The sequence below is a fragment of the Numida meleagris genome, chromosome 3 (assembly GCF_002078875.1).
Source record: "Numida meleagris isolate 19003 breed g44 Domestic line chromosome 3, NumMel1.0, whole genome shotgun sequence".
Taxonomy (NCBI): Eukaryota; Metazoa; Chordata; class Aves; order Galliformes; family Numididae; genus Numida; species Numida meleagris.
In genome coordinates this window covers 91,334,145-91,356,365 of record NC_034411.1, presented here as the reverse complement: position 1 = coordinate 91,356,365, position 22,221 = coordinate 91,334,145, and the positions used below count along the sequence as shown (strand labels likewise).

Genomic DNA, 22,221 nt, shown 5'->3' with positions numbered 1-22,221 from the left:
ATCACTAACTTAGATAATTATATTTTCTGGCTCAGGAAATTATATACTACTTAATTTCCTACAGTTTCAGCTAGGTAAGGTAGCCTTTCCTTTCTTTGCTAGTATTCTAAGTTGCACATTACTACTGGTGCGAAATTCCCATGGCATGCAGATGAGTAGATTTCAGTGATTGGGGAAGATAAATCTTCATAGTCAATGGTAACATTCCACATGAAAACCAAGTGTGTATTTTGGGGCCACATTCAACCACACAAGTGAAAATAGGAAGTAGTTATTCCTCTTGTTTCTTAAATATTTGGTCTACTCTTGCAGTTTAGCAAAGGTTAAATACAACAGCCTCATGTATTGACAGCTGTCACCTTCAGAGAACATAACTTGTTAGTACGCTTGCTAGAAGTTGAAATAGTTATTACAGTATCTGATATACCACAGTGCAATAAATGTTGATAGATGTAGCCTTTTTAACATTTACCATAATTTTTAAAAAGCAGCCCACTGCCTTTAGCTTGATCTCTTACTATACAAAATGAAATAAAAACATCTTTTGCTTTTATCTATTCTTGATTTGATATTTCATTAATGAATAAAAAGTATTTAAGCTGTTCAACATTCCCTAAGGTAGGAAATAATAATAAATAGGCTACCCCTTAGGAGTTAACACAAGAAGTTCTGAATAAATCATCATTATAGTTGAAAGCAGAAAGCACAGGATTTTATTTTAAAGAGAAACTGCAGGAGCACTTTCAGAGATGGAGTTAACCACCTGAGCTAAAATTCATCAGATACACATGATTTCATTTAGTTTCTGGCACACAGCACTACTCAGCATTCCTAAGGGTAGCTGAGACAAGTTCATGGGACTGCTAAACATTACATACAGGTTATGGGCTGGCTTTTTCTCTTGAGTAAAAACTAGAGGGTATAAGGGGTATGCTAGGCCATCTAAAATGACACAATTGAATTGAGCAGTAAAAGTGGATTGCATTTGAGATTGACATCTAAATTTAAGTATCTTTATGTAGGCATCTATGTAGGTGCTCCGGATTTCTCTCTCATGGTAGCGAGGGGAGCCTAAAGGATAAATTGGCTGACCAGCCATGTAGTATTTATGTTTGGGTGAGATTAATTATTCTCAATACTCTGCCACTGATCTGAGGTTCAGTTCAATTGTTCAAACAGACATGGAATCATAGAACGGCATTGGTTAGAAGGGACCTTAAAGCTGATCCAGTTCCAACTCCCTGCCATGGGCAGGGTCTCCACCTACCAGATCAGGCTGCCCAGGGCACCATCCGACATAGCCTTGAATGCCTCCAGGGATGGGGCATCCACAACTTCTCAGGGCAATGTATGCCACCGCTTCACCACCACCTGAGTAAAGAATTTCCTCACAACGTCTAATTTAAATCTCTCCTCTTCTAGTTTAAAGCCATTCTCCCTTGTCCTATTACTATCATATAGCGTAGAACATCAGTCTCCATCTTTTTTATAAGCTCCCCACGAGTACTGAAAGGCTGCAATGTGCTCTCCCTGAAGCTTTCTCTTCTCCAGGCTAAACAAACAAAAAACAACTCCCTCAACCTTTTTTCATAGGAGAATATTTTAGACACAGAATTAAAAAAAATATTTACACAGTACTATACTGTTAAAAAAAAAAGATTGCATTTCTTTTATTTCATGTTCCTTTCTTCAGCTCTGGTTCTTTGGAGTACAACAATTTGAGGAAAGTAAATGCTTTAGAAAAATGAGTGCTGGATTCCTCTCAACCTATGATGAAGGGCTGACACTGTTCCTTATGTTACGAAAGCTTGGATAAATATGTTGTGGTGTACAGACTGGGCTGGCTGTCACTAAGTCATTATGTTCCCATTTAGATGTTTCTTTTCAATCTATGCATATTCAAGTTGTTTGGATGAATACAAATCAACAGTGAACTTTCATTACGTGTAAAACGACCTGTGTGCTATGCTCCTTTAAGAAGACTGTAGAAAACATATGGAAGAATGCTTTATTCACTTCTGCTTAGAGCTGTGGAGGTTGATCATGGAGTTCAGGACATAAACAGTCATAAACTGTAGCATAAAAGATTAAGGCTGGACAGTGCTTTCTTGGTGAAAAAGGTGCAATAGTACAATACTGGAACAAGTTATTCAAGAAATCTCCATTGTTAGAAGCTTTCAAGATTCAGACAAATCCATGACTGATCTGGCTTAGTGTTAGTGATAGTTCCACCAGGTGATAGGATGGAATGGATGACCCCCAATATCCCTTCCAACCAACATTTCCATGCTTCTGTGAAATCCACCTAGCTAAGTTTAGCTGAACAATTAGCATTCAAACATATGCATAAAGATGTCCTGAGTTGTGGCTTTTTCTTAACTGTGGTCATCAATAGTTGACTGGAAAGCAGTATTTCCTAACTCTTGTGTTATTATACATTTATAGTTAATAAGCATTTTTTGTTGATGCAACAGTGTTACAGGAACTACATATAAGCATCTTATTTGAGGGAGAATACTTGAGAGAGCATTTTCATACCTGTATGCCTTTATATACATTAGTATATATAAGACAAGTAACTTTACAGTAAAATAAATATAATAAAATATAAATCATAATAAAATATAAATCATATAGTAAAAATAACATAGCAGGAAGAAACAAAGCCAAAGAAATTAAATGTTGTGTAAGTGTACAGCACTGAGTTTACTTTCACTTATCTTTATTTTTATGTGTTTCATAATAATACATATTTTTCTCTTTTTCTTAGTTGTCCCATCAGCGCCTGGTCGCGTAGTGGCCACAAGGAATACGAAAACATCAGTTGTAGTCCAATGGGATAAACCAAAACATGAAGAGAATTTGTACGGCTACTACATTGACTATTCTGTGGTGGGATCAAATCAATGGGAACCTGCTAACCACAAACCTATTAAATACAGCAGGTATTGAGAATACTTCTGGATTTTGCTGAGATTTAAAAACTGTAGTTAGTTTTAATTCAGTTTAACTTCTAAGCAATGGTGTTCTCATAGGATGTGAATGCTGAATGAGTGTGAGTAAAAAAATGGTCTGCAGATTCTGAGCTAAACTTTGCTGGGCAAACTCTTCCTGCCCCTGTCCACCATTCTATCTAAATGGGAAGCATTTTTTGTCTATTTGATTAATCATAAAATAAGGTTCTAGAGGCATGATTCTGAATGTCTTGGGCATGAGAAAGCGCAAAAGTCTTAAAGTCTCAGTTATGTTATAAAGTGAACTGACCTGATGTGCATGAGAAAAAGTATGAGGAAAAAAAAGGGACTCAGAAGCTTTCCAGCTTTTTTCTCCTAGGAGATGTGTAAGGTATATTTTCTTATGGGTATATAACAAGCACATCATATTGTTTTGTATATTTTTTCAGCTACTAATTATTTTTGAGTGACTTTGAATTCTTGCTGAATCCTTTGATCAAGCAGTTTGTTCAAAGCAATTTTATCAGAGAAAAGGTAGAAGACTAACTGTTGGTCAAAAGGGTAGGGACAGCAGAAAAAAAAAAAAAAGACAATATTTTATTTGTTCAATAGTGAACCCATCCTGCACTGCGATAGTTTTGACTATCCTAATGCTACCGTAATTGCCCAGAACCTCAGAACATAAATAAAAGCTTCTTTGGATGGTTTCTATGAAAATGAAATGAAAACTATAGTGTCTTCCAAGAATAGATTAGAATTTGGCAAGCCAATCCTCACATGAAATATACAACAGTTGGCATGATTCTACCAAGTAGATCAGCACTAGCAATTCAATATGAGTCCTGTGCCATTTTTTTTTTCCAGTGTCACATCCAAATATGTTGTATTGAATCGTATAATTATATTTCAGTTTCCCTCCTGGAAATGTTTTCCTTTGTGAAGTGTTCATGAAGTTGAATTCATTGTTGCCAAGATTTCATGTTACAGCACAGAATGTTATTTATAAGATACATTAAAAAAATGTGATGCTATTTTTTTTTTTTTAATGCAGATTTGTTGTTCATGGCTTGGAAACTGGTGAACAGTACATCTTCCGTGTGAAAGCTGTGAATGCTGTAGGATTCAGTGAAAACTCACAGGAGTCAGAGGCTATAAAAGTACAAGCAGCCCTAAGTAAGTACAATTCTGTGCAACTCAGCTTCTTGTTTCTTTAATGAGTTACATTCAACAACCAGCTCATTTACCATAACAGTATATTTTGTAGCCATTGAACACATCTCCTCACAGAAGTTTATGCTCTGCGATGTGGCTGTTGTACAAAGCAAACATGATATTAAAAACAAAAGTTATTCATACAGTCTTAGAAATATTGGGTCAGATTCATTATAATGCCCAGGATTCCTGCAGTTCCGCAGCTATAAGAAAGAAACTGTAAATCTTGTTGATATTAGACAGTAGATTCTGGGTGACTTGGAGTGATGTAAATCAGTTTAAAATGGAATCTGCTCAATTTAGAAGAGTTTTGGAAAACTTTATTACTATGTGACTGGACTAAACAGAAAATTGCCTTTGGCTGTACAAGGTCAGAAAGCAGACTACTTCCTTTTGTACCCTTCAAGCAAAATTCCTGTGTGAGAACAAACAATGGTTCTACTTTCAGTAGGAATGATACATGGTGAGTGGAGGGCTGAAAAAATATTTAGAACATAAAATATACAGATCTGGGCAATTTTCATTTCTGCACAGTTTAAGTTTCTTACTGAAATACTTGAAATGGAACAACTTCTCCCCAGCCAAATGGCCTGCACTTCTTAGAGAAGACCAACAAGTATCCTTGTCAAAAATAATACTCTAAAAGTTTTACAATTCAGAACAAGTATTAAAGATGCTTTCCTAACTTTGCATGAGATGTTACTGACAAACCTACTCTTGAATTTTTTTAGGACGAAGTGTGTCTCATATGGGTAGGTGGGACACAAACTTGTTTATGTCTGTCACTTATATTTCATAAATGCATCCTCACCTTTTATTTTGTCACTGTATGTTTTGAAAATGAGAGTTGCATGGAGTATGTCACCAAACACAGAGCAAATGGACCTTACAAAAACTTATAGGATGTGAATGGCTTTAATCCATTTCAGTTGTCTTAGAAGAAATTTAGCTCAACTATTTATAAGGTACTCACATAGGTCACTACGAAAGTAATGCCTCCTATTTATTTCCATGGAAAATTCAATAAATACAAAGAGCACAATAACACTGTTTGATAGATCAAATAGCTGAGAAGCTACAAAACACTATTTTTAAGCATATTCATCACCATTAGCTATGCATTTTCACCAGCCTTGCACAAGAGTCTGTATGTCACACTTGTAAAAATCTGTACCAGCACAGGTGACCCACTGTTGCTGTCACCACTGCTGAAACGCATCACCCACTGCCACACTGTGCTCACATCCACTGTTATCTCTCCAGAAATGTTCAGCTAGTGTTGATGAATGTCTGTGTGTGCAATTTTTCTGCATGGAGGAATTAGATTATAGATCTTTGCTTTCCACACTGTAGACTTCCGTGTGAGAAACCATTTTGTCACACTGCCCCTCTGCTGTCATCTGTCGCATGGCAGCAAAATGGAATACTGGTGGGAAGGTTCAATCTCTACTGTCATACCACCAACATCTGCTTCTGATGTCATGGGCCAACATAATAAAATAGGAGGCATTACTTTCAGAGCAGCCCTTGTACCTTTGCATGGAAAGAATCTTCCTATAATATTATTTTAATGATTATTATAGGAGTTTGTTATATTCGTTCTTAGTTACAGAGAAGTCGTAGTAATTGCAAAGGTCATGTTTTATGGCCTCTGAGTGTCTCACCATATTTGAAAAAAAGGATAAAAAGACCATTTCTGCTGATTGCTATCTGTTTTCATTCTGATCACTAGCACAGGTACAAGATCAGGGTCTGTATTAATGTCTGTATCAACATATTGTCTTCTAAGTGAAGTAAGTCACATTGTCCCAAGTAATATTAGCAATACAACTGAAAAGTTAAGACCTGTCTTGACTATTGTACAATAGGGCAAGAAAAGGATGTCTTCTTGGAAACTTTCATATATAGATGGCAAACAGAAAATGACGCTTGCTAGAAAGAGTGTTTACTAGTAAGACAGATCAAAAAAACATCTCAGGAAAACATATTTTCTTTCATAGGAAGCTGCCTGCTTCTGTCACAGGTGAAAATAAACTCATGAAGTTAGTCCCAGCATAGACTAACTTATTAAAGTCTAAACATTTTCTATTCTTTAAAGGCCAAATATTACTGTTAGTCTGAAGTAGGCATATAATATCGGGATAGGAAGAAAAGCCATGATAGCCATAGATTAGACAATCTGATGACTTCATTTTGATCAATTTCATAGCCTTTTTTCTTCCTACTGAATGATTGTTAAAGTATTCCAAAAGTACTTAACAGCTTATTTGGCTCTTGGCAGGAAGATGTCTTCTGAGCCATTTCAATCTTATCATAGAATCATAGGCTGGAAAAGACCTCTAAGATTATCTAGTCCAGATGTCAACCCTCTCCACCATGCCCACTAAACCCTGTCCCTAAGTGCCACATCTACATGTTTCTTAAACACCTCCAGATGCAGTGACTCCACCACTTCCTTGGGCAGCCTATTCCAATGCCTCACCACTCTTTAAGGGATGAAATTTTTCATAATATCTAACTTAGCATAATCATCTAGTATAATATTTAGTCTGGAGACACTTTTGCTGGCATTACCATTTCCATACTGAAGATCTTAATCTATTTCTTCTTACCACCTCCTGAGAGGGCAGGACAATATGCAGATGTTTCATACAGGAGTTTCCATGTTTATGTTTGGAGACAAAATTAATTTTAATTATTTTCTTATAGCTTGCCCATCGTATCCTCATGGCATCACGCTTCTGAACTGTGATGGTCATTCAATGACCCTTGGCTGGAAAGCACCAAAGTACAGTGGAGGTTCCCCAGTCCTTGGTTATTACATTGATAAACGGGAAGCTAACCATAAAAACTGGCATGAAGTCAATTCTTCCCTCATTAGCCGGACAATTTATACGGTTGGTACTTTTTAATCCTTAACTTTCTGGACTTGGTTTGTACTATTTCTTTGCTCTTGGCAGAGTTCTACTTTTATGTAGATAAATTATTTAAATTTATTTACTACAATACAAACAGACCATCCTGCTGTGTATTTGGGAGTGTAACAAGCATAAAAGCTAGAGAAGAGATATAGGAAATCAGCATCATCCATTGCTGTGAACCTGAAAGACCTATATGGTCATTTAGATGAGGAAATTTTGAAGAAAAATTTGCCAAGCATATTTCTCACAAAGGACAAGATCAGCTGTTGAATGCTTCATAAAATTGAATACAGTTTTCACTAATGAGTATCATGTGTATCACCGCTGTAGTAACATCCAGAGAAAGGATGGCAGCATTTAGTAGGACAGATGATCACGCTGTCTGTAGAACTGGGGACTTGAAAATGAAATGGAGATGGTCTGAAAACAAATGTAATGACCCCTGTTCTTTCTCTCAACTTTTGCCTGCACCTGGAAATAGGAGTATATTAATAAACCTACCACTATGTCTAACATCCTCCTTTCCAGTGTACCAGATCAGTAATTTTAGTTTTGAGATAAATTACATCTGGTAGCTCCTATAATTTATTCAGTGCATTAACAGAAGAAATTCCTAGTTAACTTGCATGAGGAAAGATTAGGAAGATAGGATATAGCAAGTAATTAATCAATATGATGCTTATTAAAGAATCAGATTTTTTTTCTCCAAATAATTCTTGAAATTATCTCTGCAAACCAGCAAATTGTCTGCCAAGGAAGCAGTCTTTAGGAAAAATTTGACACTAAAGTAAAAAACACTGCAGGTGAACTCAGAAAGAATGTTTCATGCATAGAAGGCAGTCAGCAATACTCAAGTGCATATATACTTGTGATTGTGTTTATAACTGTCATCTCTGACACAGCAGACGGAGAATGGATAGTGAGAAATAAAAAAGGGTAGATCAGATAGGCTAGACATGGCAGTGCTAAGCAATGCTGTTCAGATATTTTCAATTTTTAGCACATTTGTAGACATACAAGTAATGTAAATTAAGGGAAAACATTCAGAGTTTAATTTGATATGTCTCCATCCTGCTAATAGTGGGATTTGTACCTGAAGGTGCATCTTCATACATTATTTTTGTGGACTGGAATCAGAAATACTTAAGGGAAATAAAAGTAAGACAGCTTTTAGTAGCCCAGAATATTTTATGACACTGCAATCAGACAAAGCCCTAAGATACATAGTACAGCACCAGAAAATCACTGAAGTGTAACTGTGATTAAATAATTCTATGGGAACCCACAAATATTCTTTCCTTAATAACCTGGGATTTCAAAGTCATATTTACTGGCTGAGTTGTTGTTGTTTCTTGTAAATTACAGTATTTTGCTCTTTATTGTCAGGAAATTCTGTCTAAACTGTATCAGTGCATGGCTTTTCTTATCTTACTCTGTTTGCTTTGGTCTTGTGTCTAATGCTGCCTCACATCATCATCCCAACATATACTTGTTCCCATAAAGAATGTCACACTAAAATCATTTTTTTAAATCACGTTTTCCCAGAGAATACAGCTATAGTTTGTTTATTCATGAAAATTTAAAACTATTCAGTATCTGAAGTACTGCTTCATCTTTTCTATTGAGATATATGAGTGATTAAGTATTACTTTGATAAAGTAATGAAGAGGACTGAAGTGTAGAAGACTTGTTTATTGTATTGAGGTGGTCTGCTAAAGGAAGGAGGTGCTCAGGGTGTTGAGAAGCACTTGCCTTATAGTTTGCATGCCTTTATCTCAAAATCTGAGATGGTGATGTGAAGACAGACTCATTGAATAAGTCTGCTTTCACTTACGAGCCAGAGAGGTAGCATGGATTCTGCTCATCCCATTTCCAGTGCTTACTTCCTCACTATTTAATGATAAATAATATTAAGAAAAACACACAAACAAGCTAGAAAAAAATTGCCAAGAGAGACTCTTTCCCAAAGTTATACCCTCACACTGCAGGTATTAATTTCTTGTTGTTTCCCTCTCTTCTCTGGTCAGTCCACTATGACCTCTCTAGACCAAAAAAACATTTGAACTGTTGCTTAAGTGAATGATGTATAAATAGTACAGGAACCTATTTCATCGAAGAACACTCCTCCCTAAGTATCTGTTGGTGGCCATTCATTGGGTTCCCTGGACCTTTTTGCTCTAACCTTTCACAGCCTCTCTTATCAATACATTTTAAGTGTTGATACTCCTAGGATGATGTGTTTGAAAACATGGAAATAGAGCCTATATTACTGTAGCGTGTTTGGTTTAAGAGTAAAATCTCTAGATTAGAGCCTGCCAGAACTCTAGGCACAGCAGTAAGTCCTGATAATGAATTAACCAATGGCAGAATGTTTTTTTTAAACTATTTCGCTTATTTGAATGCTATAAATCATAGCTTTTCATATATTGATTTGTTTTCTCCGTAAAGGTAGAGGATTTGACAGAAGATGCCTTCTATGAGTTCAAAATTGCTGCTGCAAATGTGGTTGGAATAGGTCATCCTTCAGATCCCAGCGAGCATTTTAAGTGTAAAGCCTGGACTATGCCAGAACCTGGTAAGTCTATTAGTTTCTCATGGATTAAGTTTATAATAAACTCCTTATACAATCCATGTAGTGCTCTAGTAAAACTGTTTGATGTCTTTTCTTTCATTCGTGCCACACTACCAAAATCTCCTATTAAAAGCTGTCTCTGGATCTCCACTGATGACAGCAGATGCCCTAAGAAGTGGATGATCTTTACTTAGCTTGCTAAATATCACCTTTATTTACTGTCCATATCAGAACAAAAAATCCTCAACCTTTATTGTATGTTTTTATTACCATCATCTTTTTAGCTCCGGGCTATGAGCTCCATCTCACCCTCTTCATCAGGGCAACATACAGTCATCCTAGCACAATAATTGGAGTCTATTATAACTATTTCTGGAGTTTCAGACTCTAAAACTGAGATTTTGATCATAAATAAGATTTAGCAGGGACCTGTTTCTTGGCCTAAAGGAAAGTAGCACAACATACCTCACAACTTATAGCTAAACTCTCACAGTCTTAATTACTGTGCCCCCATTATTTATGTGATTACTGCAGGTCATACCCAGGTGTTACCTGACAGATTCTTATTAGCCAGGTGTTAGAACAAATGTGTTAACAACCACACAGTAGGAATGATTGTGTGTGAGAGCTTAAACTGGCGTTTAGGTTGTCTGTAGTTCAGCAGTGTAGGCATAGCTATAGACTGTTAATTACAATGCTAACTCCTTAAAAATGTTAAAGAAACACTGTGAGTTGAGGGCAGCCAGTAGAAGGAAGTTAACTTTTAGCTACCCTGTGAGCATGTAAATTTGTGCCTGAATGTTAGATACCAAGGGAATTGATTTCTGTCAGTAATGCTTGAATTCTGTAAATAAACTATGAAAGGATTTTTGAAGGCCAGTGTGCTTATTTTATAACACTCTCACTCACACTGAGCAACAATTTTGCTGAAGCTATTTCTGATACCTGTTACTGATTTGCCTAAACTAAGGGTGTCACAGTACAGCCCAAAATGAAAATACAGGTACCTACCACTTTTATATGTTCCTACCTTATTTTCCCCCAAATGCTGAAAAAAAAATGCTGTGTTGTTAAAAGGAATTCTATTTACAGCACTGAGTTTTGGAATGCTGTTAAGGATCCATTTTAGTACCTCTTTAAGTAATCAAGATCTGTCAGACACTTACACACATCTGCTTTATACTTAAGTGGTCATGCAGTCTTTTTGTCAGTAAACCAAAACACCTAAATTATTTTTGTAAAACTTCAGTGGTATCAAAAAGGCACAATTCACTTACAAAGGCTGGAAATTTTCATTTCTCCTTTCTATGTAAAATGTAGCTCTTGCCTAGAACCAGAAATACTTCAGTGAGATAATAAATACCTGTGTTGTTGTTGGCAGAGGCTTGTTTAATACATCCTTAAAGATTTTCACCAATGAAGGAGGTCCAGGCTCTGTAGGCAAGATCTATTCTGAACTTTACTATGCTTAGAATTCAAAAGTTTTTCTAATATTCCTAAATCTTTCTTTTTGTAATTTAATCCATCGTACACCTTGTCCTGTCTACAGAGGATGTGAAGAAGAGATTGCTCCTTTCCTCTTTTCAATGTTTTTTCTTTGTTTTTGAAAACTTTTTCAGGCTCCCAGCTTTCCTCTTAACAAGAAAAACAACAGTCCGTGCAGTGTTTCCACATGGATCATTTATTTGCTATCTCTAAATAAGTGTATTTTTTCTCTCTTTTGAACTTTTTCTAACTGGTTCATGTCTATCTTGAGTGGCAGCACACAAACTGGAGATATTATTTCAAATAAAGTTTTGTCAGTACTAAGCAGAGAGAAGTGGTAACTCCACACATCCTGCAATTATTTGCCCCCTTATAAATCCCTTCCTATTTGTCATTTAAAAAATTATTACATCATTATACTAAGCTTAGGGTTTTCTTCTTTTTAATGCCAAGATTCCTTTCTGCAAAACCACTTGTAAGAGAGTTCTTCTGAACAATTTCTAGCTAAATTCTTCTCTGATTTCATAAACCTTGACTTCTGGGTTCAATGACATGGCAAAGTTGTCAATAACAAAATGTTTAATCTCCTAACATAAACTCCCATTCTGTTAATTACATTTTCTTGCCATTCTGTAATATTTAGTATAAATGCATCATCAGAGGGACAATTGTTTTCCTTAAAGAACAGATCTGTGATTTATACTCTCTAAAGTTCTTTGAAAATGTCAGTGAAATTGCCCAGTGTGTAAACCAGTGAAGATTATCCTTCATCCTTCATTTTAAATGATATATAAAGAAATTAAATAAAAGGCACTTTCAGGAAATGAAGAGAGTGAGATTCTCATTTTCGTAATGAATAATCTGACCTTTCTGTTCCTCAGATGATTACATTGTTCTCATTATGAATACAGCTGAACAGAGTATTGCGTTCTTCTTGCTTAAACAATAGCACAAACAAACAACCTTCTTGTACCCCCAAATCTTCAAACTTGATAAAACATTTCTCAAGTCTTTTCTAAGATGAATTTCTAAACAATAGCTTAGCAATAGCAAAAATAAGTACTTAAGACTTTGAGAAAGGGACTAATCCTTTTCCCTGACTGACTGAAGACACTGATGACTAATATGAAGTGACTGCAATGTACTCCCAGTGTCACCAAAATATTCTTTCACATTTTGATATAGAAGATAGGTTTCCTCTGAAAGGACAAAAAAACTTGCAAGAATTCCAGTGTGAATGATGGATTCTGTGCCCAGAGCCCATTATTATTTCATTGTTCTGCAGAACTCCAGTCCTAGGTATATCTGTGAGCCTCTGTGAGTTAGTGATGATAGCTAATGAATTATTTTACATGACTTTAAAAAAAAAATGAAACATCTGTGATCTCAGACTCCTCAAAATAGAACATACTTCATTACACATTTCCTTCTATTGTCTAGATTACTAGCAGGTGCATCTGCCAGTGGAAATTTAATTATCCCTGGATATATGGGCATTTAGGTTGGAATTTTAATAGAACCCTAAGAGAAGGCTTTAGCTTCCTTGAAAACTGCAGACTTTCCATGAGAAATCTACTATTTAACCTTGTAAGATCTGTAACATGTACTCAAATGTTACTTTTCTGAAATGTACTTATCTACTATTGAGAAAAACTTGCTGTTATATGTGTTGAATCTCAGCCCTTAGGCATTTCTCACAGGTTGACATCACATAAACTCAAATGGCAGTCAGATTCATTTATAAGCTTTTCCTGCTTTTTGTTGTTTTACACGATGAGACATGTAGTAGAAAAAAGTAATATTTTGATTTAGGCTAGACTAACAGCAGTGGAAATCCCTGTCTCAGGTTTCCTTAATTTAAATTTAAAGCACAAGTAGCAAGCTTCCAGCTACATTATTTGGCTGAAAGGCAGTATTCTGCTATAGATGTTGTCACTTTGCTAGTAAATGGATCTGATTATGCCTTGATAGTCTACAGATAGAAATAAATACCAGGAGTGTAGTAAAAACTAAATCCTATGAGTTAAACTGAACGGTGCTGGAACAGTTAAGTGAAGGTAAAAGAAAATATAGCAATGAGAATATTCCTTGATAGCTGCAAAGGTAAGAACTCTCATTTATTCCTAGAATAAATCAGAATGTTTTTGGTGTAAACAGTTCTCTTAGCAAATATCCTATATAAAAGTTATTCTTGGCTACCATTATCCACCTCACAATGAAGAATGCTCTTCTGCAAGAGTACATGAAGTCTGATCCAAAGTCCACTGGTACCAGTGGGTTTTGAACCAGGCTGAAGGATGTACACTAAGAAAAATTAAAAATCCTGATGCTTAGTTATGAACCTGAATCTAAGCTCAGTGAAGCAATTTTGTTGGGGTAGAGAATTAAATAATACACAAGAAAGCTCCGTTCCTTGGAAAATTTTGAACTACATAGATTGTCCAGGTGAATAACTTTCCCTTATAGTGGAGATACTGAGATCCAGATAAGAATGCATGCTTTGGAAAATTAATGTCATTCACCATATAAAGCAGATATTGCCGTTTACTGAAATATCATGAATAACAAGTTTATTATATAGGGGGAGATATTTGGAAGGAAATACAGTCAAAACAAAATTAAAATTGTATATTTCCATGTCTTTAGTTTTTAAAACATTATTACACTGAAGTGAACTTCCACATGAATTATCAAACATTTGAAATGTTTTAGGTCCTGCATATGATCTCACAGTTTGTGAAGTTAGAAATACATCACTGGTTCTTCTATGGAAAGCTCCTGTGTATGAAGGCAAAAGCCCCATTACTGGGTACTTAGTGGACTATAAGGAAGTAGATACAGAGGACTGGATCACTGCTAATGAAAAACCTACTTCACACCGTTATTTTAAGGTAACATATAAACATTGCAGCTAGTTTTAATTCAAAATTGAATTCTAAGAGCATTTGATTGAGTGCAGAAAAGATACATATTTGAACTTAGTCTTCTGCTAACATCTTCATATAGCTAAATGAAAGAGCTTAGACTGTTTTTTTTTAAGTTGACTTTGCTCTTCATCTTTTTCAAGGTTACTGATTTACATCAGGGTCATACTTATGTTTTCAAAGTTCGTGCAGTGAATGATGATGGGGTTGGCAAGTCATCTGAGATATCTGAACCAGTGTTCGTTGAGGCAAGCCCAGGTAATGAACTGTTTTACCTCCTCTGCTTCTGAAATACATGAAAGTGGATTTAATCAATCTGAGTAGATATTGTAGCACAAATTAGTATTTCAAGAGTTCAAAAGATCTGAGCCTTAAAACTGAAGGAAAAACTTTGTGTGGATTCAGAGGTACTGCCAAGCCTTGTTGCTTTACTTACTGTGGGAAATATTTTGATAATTGGTTATTTTAGTTATTTTTCTCATAATCAGATGTGATGCTGCTGTGAGTGAAAAGTATAACATGACACATTTATTTAAGCTTCAAGACTGATGATAAAATTAATTTACGTCAGTTGTTTATACCTTCTCATATTCAGTTTAATTTCATAGCTTTGTTTCTCAATAAACGTATTATTTTTAGCATTCCTTATTTGTTTAGAGTAAGAAAGGTGCTAGAATGTGATGCTGAATCAGAATATGACCCAAACATGCTTCAATACATACAAGTAAACCAGTATTTATTAGTGGAGATGGTAAGAATCTGCATAGGCGTTTATCATTTCTGTATAGCAATGCTAAAGAGAAATGCCGCTTTCACATTTGATTTGATTCTCATTTTGCAGGAACAAAAGAAATCTTTTCAGGTGTGGATGAGGAAGGTAATATTTACCTGGGTTTTGAATGCAAAGAAGCTACGGATGCATCTCATTTTCTGTGGGGAAAATCATATGAGGAGATTGAGGATTCTGATAAATTTAAGATTGAGACAGAAGGAGATCAGTAAGTCAAGCAATCTGTATCAAAGTCCTGGGAGTTTTTACTGCTAATAAATCCCAATATTATGGTAAAACCCACTAATTATATATTTCATTATTGATTATTTTAGTTCTAAGCTGTACTTCAAGAATCCTGATAAATCGGACTTGGGAACTTACTGTATCTCAGTTAGTGACACAGATGGTGTTTCATCCAGCTTCGTTATGGATGAGGAAGGTAAGGTTCTTACCACCTCAGGTCTGTCTTTATTTTGTCACCCCAACTGCACTAAAAATGTTCAGAGAAAAAGAAATGAACAAACCTCCCATTCTTTCCTGTGCATAAAGAGCAAACAAAGAAAGACATCACAGCAGGTTTCATGTGCTTAGTTATTTTTCTTATTATCACAATAATGAAAGTTAGCCTGAGTTAAGGCAATATTTTCTTTTAAAAAAGATAAGGAATAGATTCAAATAAAACTGCTTTATGTTGGGACGATAATGCTGTCTGCATGATCTGTTTCATTTTCACTAGAAAATCAGTTAAATGACTGAACCTGTTTTTTTCAGTATTTTGTGAACCTCTTTGTCTAGTACGTCATTTAAGATGTACTTTGACTTTTTAGCGTTTCACACCTTATAATAATTGGTTCTTTATTAGATGCCTATCAAGGAGCCTTATATAACATAACAAATACAGACAGACCTTGAGGTTCTGCAGATAATTTAATAAAAGTAAGGTGCATAGAATTAGAGAGAAGAATCTGAGAAAAAGAATGTTCCTTTAACAAAATGTAAATATATTGGGTTCAATCATCCTTTGGCATAAACATATCAATTTTGCTTTACTTCATTGTAGCTGTTTTATTTCATTGGAGTTGCAGTGAATTTACTTCAGTCTGACTATGGTATACCATGTAGTGTTATGGAGGTGAAAGGCAAAGAGAGAACTTGGCTATTCTTTCACAAAACTTATTTTGGAGCTTTTCCAGCCCACAGTCTGTGATTGTTCAGTTTCTAAATTAATCATGATTATCCCTCCAGCTACCTTCTTTTTAAGACATTTAAGGAGAAGCAGTGAGTCCAAGTGAGAGTCTGATTGTAGGGAGGATTTCTGTCACAGTGCAATCCACATCAGTCCTTCCATTCAAAGTAGGTGTTGAGAAAAATTTTTTGTGCAGCCACAAAACAAAAAACAAAAACAAACAAAAGAAAGTTTCTCCAGGACATGGGCCATTTATGTAGATTCTTAGTCATTACTAATATCCTCTTCTTCTATGGAAGGTAAATTTGCAATGCTTTGCATTTTCTGTTGAATACTGTTGGAAAAGGCAGGCCTGCGTTTGATAATGGTGACTTCCCTTTGGTTTAATTTTGAAGCATATCTCTGAAAATTGTTCATAGATCTTGCTACTTCAAATTCTGTCTTCTGAGGTTTTTCTGTACAAGACAAAGTGATTCCCACCACACATCACACATTTAGCTTTTGTCTTCCCTCGTGATATCTGTCACTCAAAATTATACTCGTATTTGTACTGGATCCCTGCACAAGTGTCTGTTTTTGTATCCCAGCACTAAAAACCATTATTTCACTGCCCACTTCCACAAACGCTGTAAATTCTGTAATTTCGCTAAATCCTTCATGTGTTATAAATCCTTCCTAATTTCCACTGGTATTTACATTATCAGTAATACTGGAATTGGCAGCAATGTTCATATTACAAATCTTTATTAGTAACGAGTATGTCAAATAGGGTTAATCTGAAAACCTAATAATGTGATTTCTAGACACACAGCCTTCATGATAATTTAGTGCATAAAATAGAACTTTCTTCACCTTTTTCAGACTAGGCTGCACTCAGTGTTGTTTCCTGCCAGAGTAAGCAAGATTTTCAGGTACTTTGTCAGAAAGGATATCAGTAGATAAAAAAGCTTTATGCACTGTTTGAGCTGTTGTCTCCCATCCTTAGCTTAAATCCCATAGGAAATTTAGATATGCATGAAATCATAGAATCATAGAATGACTTAGGTTGGAAGGGATGTTAAAGATCTTCCAGTTCCAACCCCTCTGCTGTGGACATGGTTGCCACCCAGTTGATCTGGCTGCTCAGGGTCTCATCCAACCTGGCCTTGAACCCCTCCAGTGATGGGGCACAGGAAATAGGAAGAATGAACTCATAATAATTCCATGCATCAGAATTTTAAGTTTCTTAAATCTTATTTTTAGGGCATAATTTTCTAAGGAAAATTGGGTATTTCACGTATAAAACTTAAGGAGATTATTTGGTGATGCTTATATGTAACTTATTTGACAATTGTATTCTGACTGTTTTTCAGAATAAATTAAAATGTTTTTTTTCTGGATTTCAGAGTTTGAACGTTTGATGACACTAAGCCATGAAATAAAGAATCCAAGTAAGTTGAAGACCTGAATCTATTTTTTGCTTCTAAAATAAATATAATTCCATGCTAGTGACTGGAATTCTCAAAAGGTTCTTCCTGATACAATGGCAGCTTCTCTGATTGACTTGATAATAGAAAGTTGTTTCTAGTCTATTCCTTAAATACTGTACAAACTCTAAATTGTAAACTGTTTTCTCTCAGAGAAAGGAATTTAAAAATGAACCAAAGACTGCATTAGATGTCTTTTCACTGCATAAAATCAATTCTCTATTCAGCGTTCCATAAATAATGAGAAGATATTAATGTTTTACTACAATAGTCATTCTTCTTAAAAGAATTCACGCAATGCTGACTTTTGATTGCTTTTTTTCCCTGCAGCAATACCTCTGAAATCGGAATTAGCTTATGAGGTTCTCGAGAAAGGAGAAGTTCGTTTCTGGATTCAAGCTGAAAGCTTATCACCAAATTCTACCTATAGATTTGTTATTAATGACAAAGAAGTTGAAAACAGTGATGTAAGTGCATATTGAGTTCTATATATTCGTGAATCTGCTGAATGCAACTTTAGACATTAATAATACATTTATATTGATAGTTTAAAACCAATTTATTAATATCAGTGTGATAATATTTGAAAAAAAAAAATAGAGCAAAATGTAACCCTCAGAAGTCCATGCTCATTTTTTTGGACCTAGATGATCAACAGAAAAGAGAAGGAGAAGTTAGGCCTTTAATTAAATGCATCTGATTAAAAGTAGTGCACAAATATTTTAGGAAAATTGCTCAAGACATACAAAGCTGCTTCCAAGTACAGTTTTTGACTGCAAGCCTGCAAGAAACGCTGTTCCGTGAGACCTTCTGAAGCCAATGCTGGCAGTTTTCTGTATAATGTGGGAGGCATTTGACCATGCAAGAGTAGTCATAGACATAAAAGCTTTCAACGGTATCATTTTCCTTTTCTTTAATGATTATTATTATTTTTAATTTTGGCCTAGACAGTAAATTGTTACTGACTGGCTACCCGGAGATGGAAGAGCAGACCCACAGGCTTGCTAGATGTAGGAAGACCTTTCATGCCAAGGGACACTAAACAGACTGGGCTATGAAGAAAGCAAGGTCATGTCCTTGTGGGCCTGGAATATGGTTCATTTACTGGCCATAATGTTCAGCACTGGAAATATCTTTTCTTGTGAGGAATACACGTACAGTGCAGCTGTTTGAAAGGTTCAGTTTATTCTTGATGTTGCAAAGCCTATTTTTGGCCAGAGGAGCTTATAAGCATTTTTATATCGTAGAAAAACAAGAAGCAATTCCTATAATGACATACTAATAGGTGGAAGACAAAGTATTTCTAAGCAGAATACTTCTCTGTATTTCTTACTTCAAGAAATAATAAACTCTAGCACCGAAAACCTGAATTTAGTGATGAGAATGCATTGAAATGACAATATTCTGTCTTGGCAGTCTCAGTGGAACAGAATAAGCTATTTTTAGATCACATATGTTTTGAAAGTGTTGACATCAGAAGGAGAGTCTTGAAGTGGAGCTGCATTATTTCACCTTTTTAATTAGTAACCCATAGGTGACATTTACTTTTGGAGATTGATGATATTTTTGTGGAAAGTCACATAAAAGCCCGGTATTTATGGTGCCCATAAAATCATTGAACTTCATCTTGCTGCATAATGGCAATAGTTAGAAGCCTAATTACACTTTAAAACCTGCCTGGAGACTGGGCTAAAGTCACTGAACATGTTCAATAAACCGTTGTGCTGGTGAATTGTAGTCTGATTCTTGACAGTGAATAAAATGATAATTTTTTCCTTCTAGTTCCTACCCAGAGAACAGTTTCTGTAAGATTTTGAAATAATATCAAAATGGAACAAACTAGGCCCCACTTAATCAGCTGTCATTTTCATCTTTTAAAATATTCTTCTTTACCTAAAGTGAGAAATTCCAGATTTTTTGGAAATGTGATAAACGATCAGATTAAAACATTCACCTTCCCTTTTTTTTGTTCTGCTTCTGGAAAATCTCAATTTAACATTCTCCCTGGAAACTCATTAAATGAATGCAAGTGTTGTCCTTGACTTCTGCGGGCAAGAGTATAAGAGAGAATTTGAATTTGCATTTCTTGATAGGTTGCTGCTGTTATTAGCTCTCTTTTTTCAGCTCTTTCTACTAGCCTATCTTGTCCAGTCTTATATATGAATACTTATAAAAGTAATATTTTCTACTTAATTTTCCTTAAGTAAAACTCTTATCTTTTCATATGATATCTATTTACTCTATATTGGAAAATGCATGTCCAAATTATAAAAGCCTTTTCCCTTATTATTTTAGGCAAATCATATACCTTAGTCTGTTCCCTCTAAGGCATTTATTTGATCATTAGTTATCCAAATTGATTTGTTGGCTACTACTTTGTTTAATACCATTTTTTTTCCCTTTTTCCTCATTCTTCAGTTACCTAACTAAGATTTAAACTAGATTAGTCTCATTGTGTTTCCATCAACAATAATACATTTTTAAAGAATGTTTCCTGGCACCATCCTGTTAAATATTTTATCATGCAAACAATCCTAGCTCTTATTTTTGATTATACTACATCATAATTGTTTTGGAACTATTCACTTTGCACAGAGTCCTATATAAGAGAAATAAATCTCTGAAGTTCACACATTCTCTTTTTTCTAATTGATTATCGTCTCTTCCTAAAGCTTTTCAGATTTTCAAGAGCTCATAATTTCCTTATGAACTGCGCTCAGTTCTTTTCATTACCAAACCTCAGTGCTCCTTATTGTGACTTTTAGAAAAGGGCAGGCATCACCACTGTTCAAAACAAGGCCGAGGTCATCTGGTCCTAATTTCTTCATCTATTTTAAGATTATTTTGTTATTTCATGATCAAATAGTGTGTTATTTTCCTGATCTTTCAGTTTTAAGAATAAGGGGAGTGAAAAGACTTTTCATTAACAGATTTATGTCACGTTTTTAGTGTCCATATATTTTTTCTATTATATTGAACAATGGCTTTCTATTTTCTTTCATTTACTGCACTTACAATATTTGTCTTGTTTTCATTTTCATGGCCTCGAGTTGCGCCAGAGGAGGTTTAGGTTGGATATCAGGAAAAACTTCTTTACAGAAAGGGTTGTGAAGCACTGGAACAGGCTCCCCAGGGAGGTGGTTGAGTCACCATCCCTGAATGTGTTTAAAAACCATTTGGATGTGGTGCTCGGGGACAAGATTTAGCGGTGGGTTGTTAGAGCAGTATGGTTAGGTTGCGGTTGGACTTGATGATCTTGAAGGTCCTTCCCAACCTGAGAAATTCTATGATTCTGTGATTCTATGATTTCAGTCTTTTCCTAGGTACCTTTGGCTCATCCTTTTTCAGGTGTTCTGTAATACTATACTGTTTATAATATACTGTTTAATACATTTTCTTTTTTTTTTTTTTTTTTAAGATATAAACTTGACAGCACTTTACAGATTGAAATTGATAAAATTTGTGTTTGTACTACTGGTATGTTTGAAAGTACCAGTAATAAATGCTAGCCATCTCACTATGTCTAAGCTATTCTTTGATAGGTATCTCAGGTAGCTGCAAGCGTGGCAAATTTGCTCACCCTTACAGCTGTTCTTCAGTTGACTGCTTTTACAGGTTGTCCCCAGCTGGTAATTTGGTTGTACCAAACAAACAAACAATGAGTGAGCAAACTTTGCATCTGTGCAGGAACTTGCCAGGAGGCATCCTTTAATGCTGAAGACATATCTGTGGAGTCATTCTTTCTAATTTTAGACAAGTATTTAAAGTTTCTTCCACTTAAGGAATTGGTCCTAGATAGTTTAACAAGTGCTATTTCTATTAGATTTTGTTTTCTTCTTTCTTTCTTCCAATTTCTTAAACTTTGTTTTCTTGTATCTTTAACTATTTCTGGTTTTGGATTCCAAGAAGAAGGTTAATCAAAATATTCTATTGATAAGGCCTCTTGTCTCCTTATAGCAGCTACAGGGTGTATACTAATTTACTGCATAGAACTCCTCCTACTCTATGATACTATTCTGTCCCCTCATGAATGCAAGAGTTAGTGTGTGGTATCCTTGACCACATTTGTCACCCTGAAAATATTCACCAAATAAATTCTGTGAATTATTTTTGCTTTGGAATTTTGTAGTTGAGCTTCAAACAGTATCACTGTTAGTAGGATGCACAGTCTTCATGTTTATTACTCACTGAGTGAAAGAGGATACTATTTAGGAAATTATGTTTGTATCTAAAATAGTACCTGTAAATTCAATAAGTGTTTTTCAATACATGTCCACTATTTGCTTGTAATTTTCTTTTTTTCTTGAAGATTCCTGCTAGAAAGTTATCTTTCTAGAATCTTGAGTAGAAAGCATCCATTAAAAGGATATTTAACAGTGAAGTAATTTAAATCATTTTAAATTGAAGTTGTTATTTGGTATTCTGGATGTTCTCCAAGGACTGTAGTAGGTAGCTAGATGTTTTGACAGAATTCTAATTCTCCTTTGCTGGACTTTGCTGATCTTTTTTTGTTCCTGGCAGTTCTGTTGGCTTTGAACAGGGAAGACACAAGTTAGTGTTCTCCCTCATGGTCTTTGGGGATCTCTGAAAAGAATTTGTAGCATAAGATGAACAAGTTATTATACCCTTTCTAAAAATACATTTTTAAGTAAGAAAAAAATCCAGTATCAAGCTGCCACATATACCTCAGAAAGTGTATAGTAGTTACAATGTCTTGAATTTGTTCGAA

At 35.2% G+C, this 22,221-nt stretch overlaps 1 protein-coding gene across 4 annotated transcripts in view; it reads left to right on the top strand.

Annotated features, from left to right (window-relative positions):
- Positions 1 to 22,221, top strand: part of MYOM2 (myomesin 2) — an 82,945-nt gene that overhangs the window by 41,522 nt on the left and 19,202 nt on the right. For all 4 annotated transcript variants that reach the window (XM_021392622.1, XM_021392626.1, XM_021392624.1 and 1 more), the window contains 10 exons: positions 2,771 to 2,945; positions 4,006 to 4,127; positions 6,876 to 7,063; positions 9,536 to 9,662; positions 13,857 to 14,035; positions 14,212 to 14,326; positions 14,910 to 15,066; positions 15,173 to 15,279; positions 17,412 to 17,456; positions 17,823 to 17,959. In XM_021392622.1, the coding sequence (XP_021248297.1) occupies positions 2,771 to 2,945; positions 4,006 to 4,127; positions 6,876 to 7,063; positions 9,536 to 9,662; positions 13,857 to 14,035; positions 14,212 to 14,326; positions 14,910 to 15,066; positions 15,173 to 15,279; positions 17,412 to 17,456; positions 17,823 to 17,959 (1,352 nt within the window). The remainder of the gene's footprint in view (positions 1 to 2,770; positions 2,946 to 4,005; positions 4,128 to 6,875; positions 7,064 to 9,535; positions 9,663 to 13,856; positions 14,036 to 14,211; positions 14,327 to 14,909; positions 15,067 to 15,172; positions 15,280 to 17,411; positions 17,457 to 17,822; positions 17,960 to 22,221) is intronic.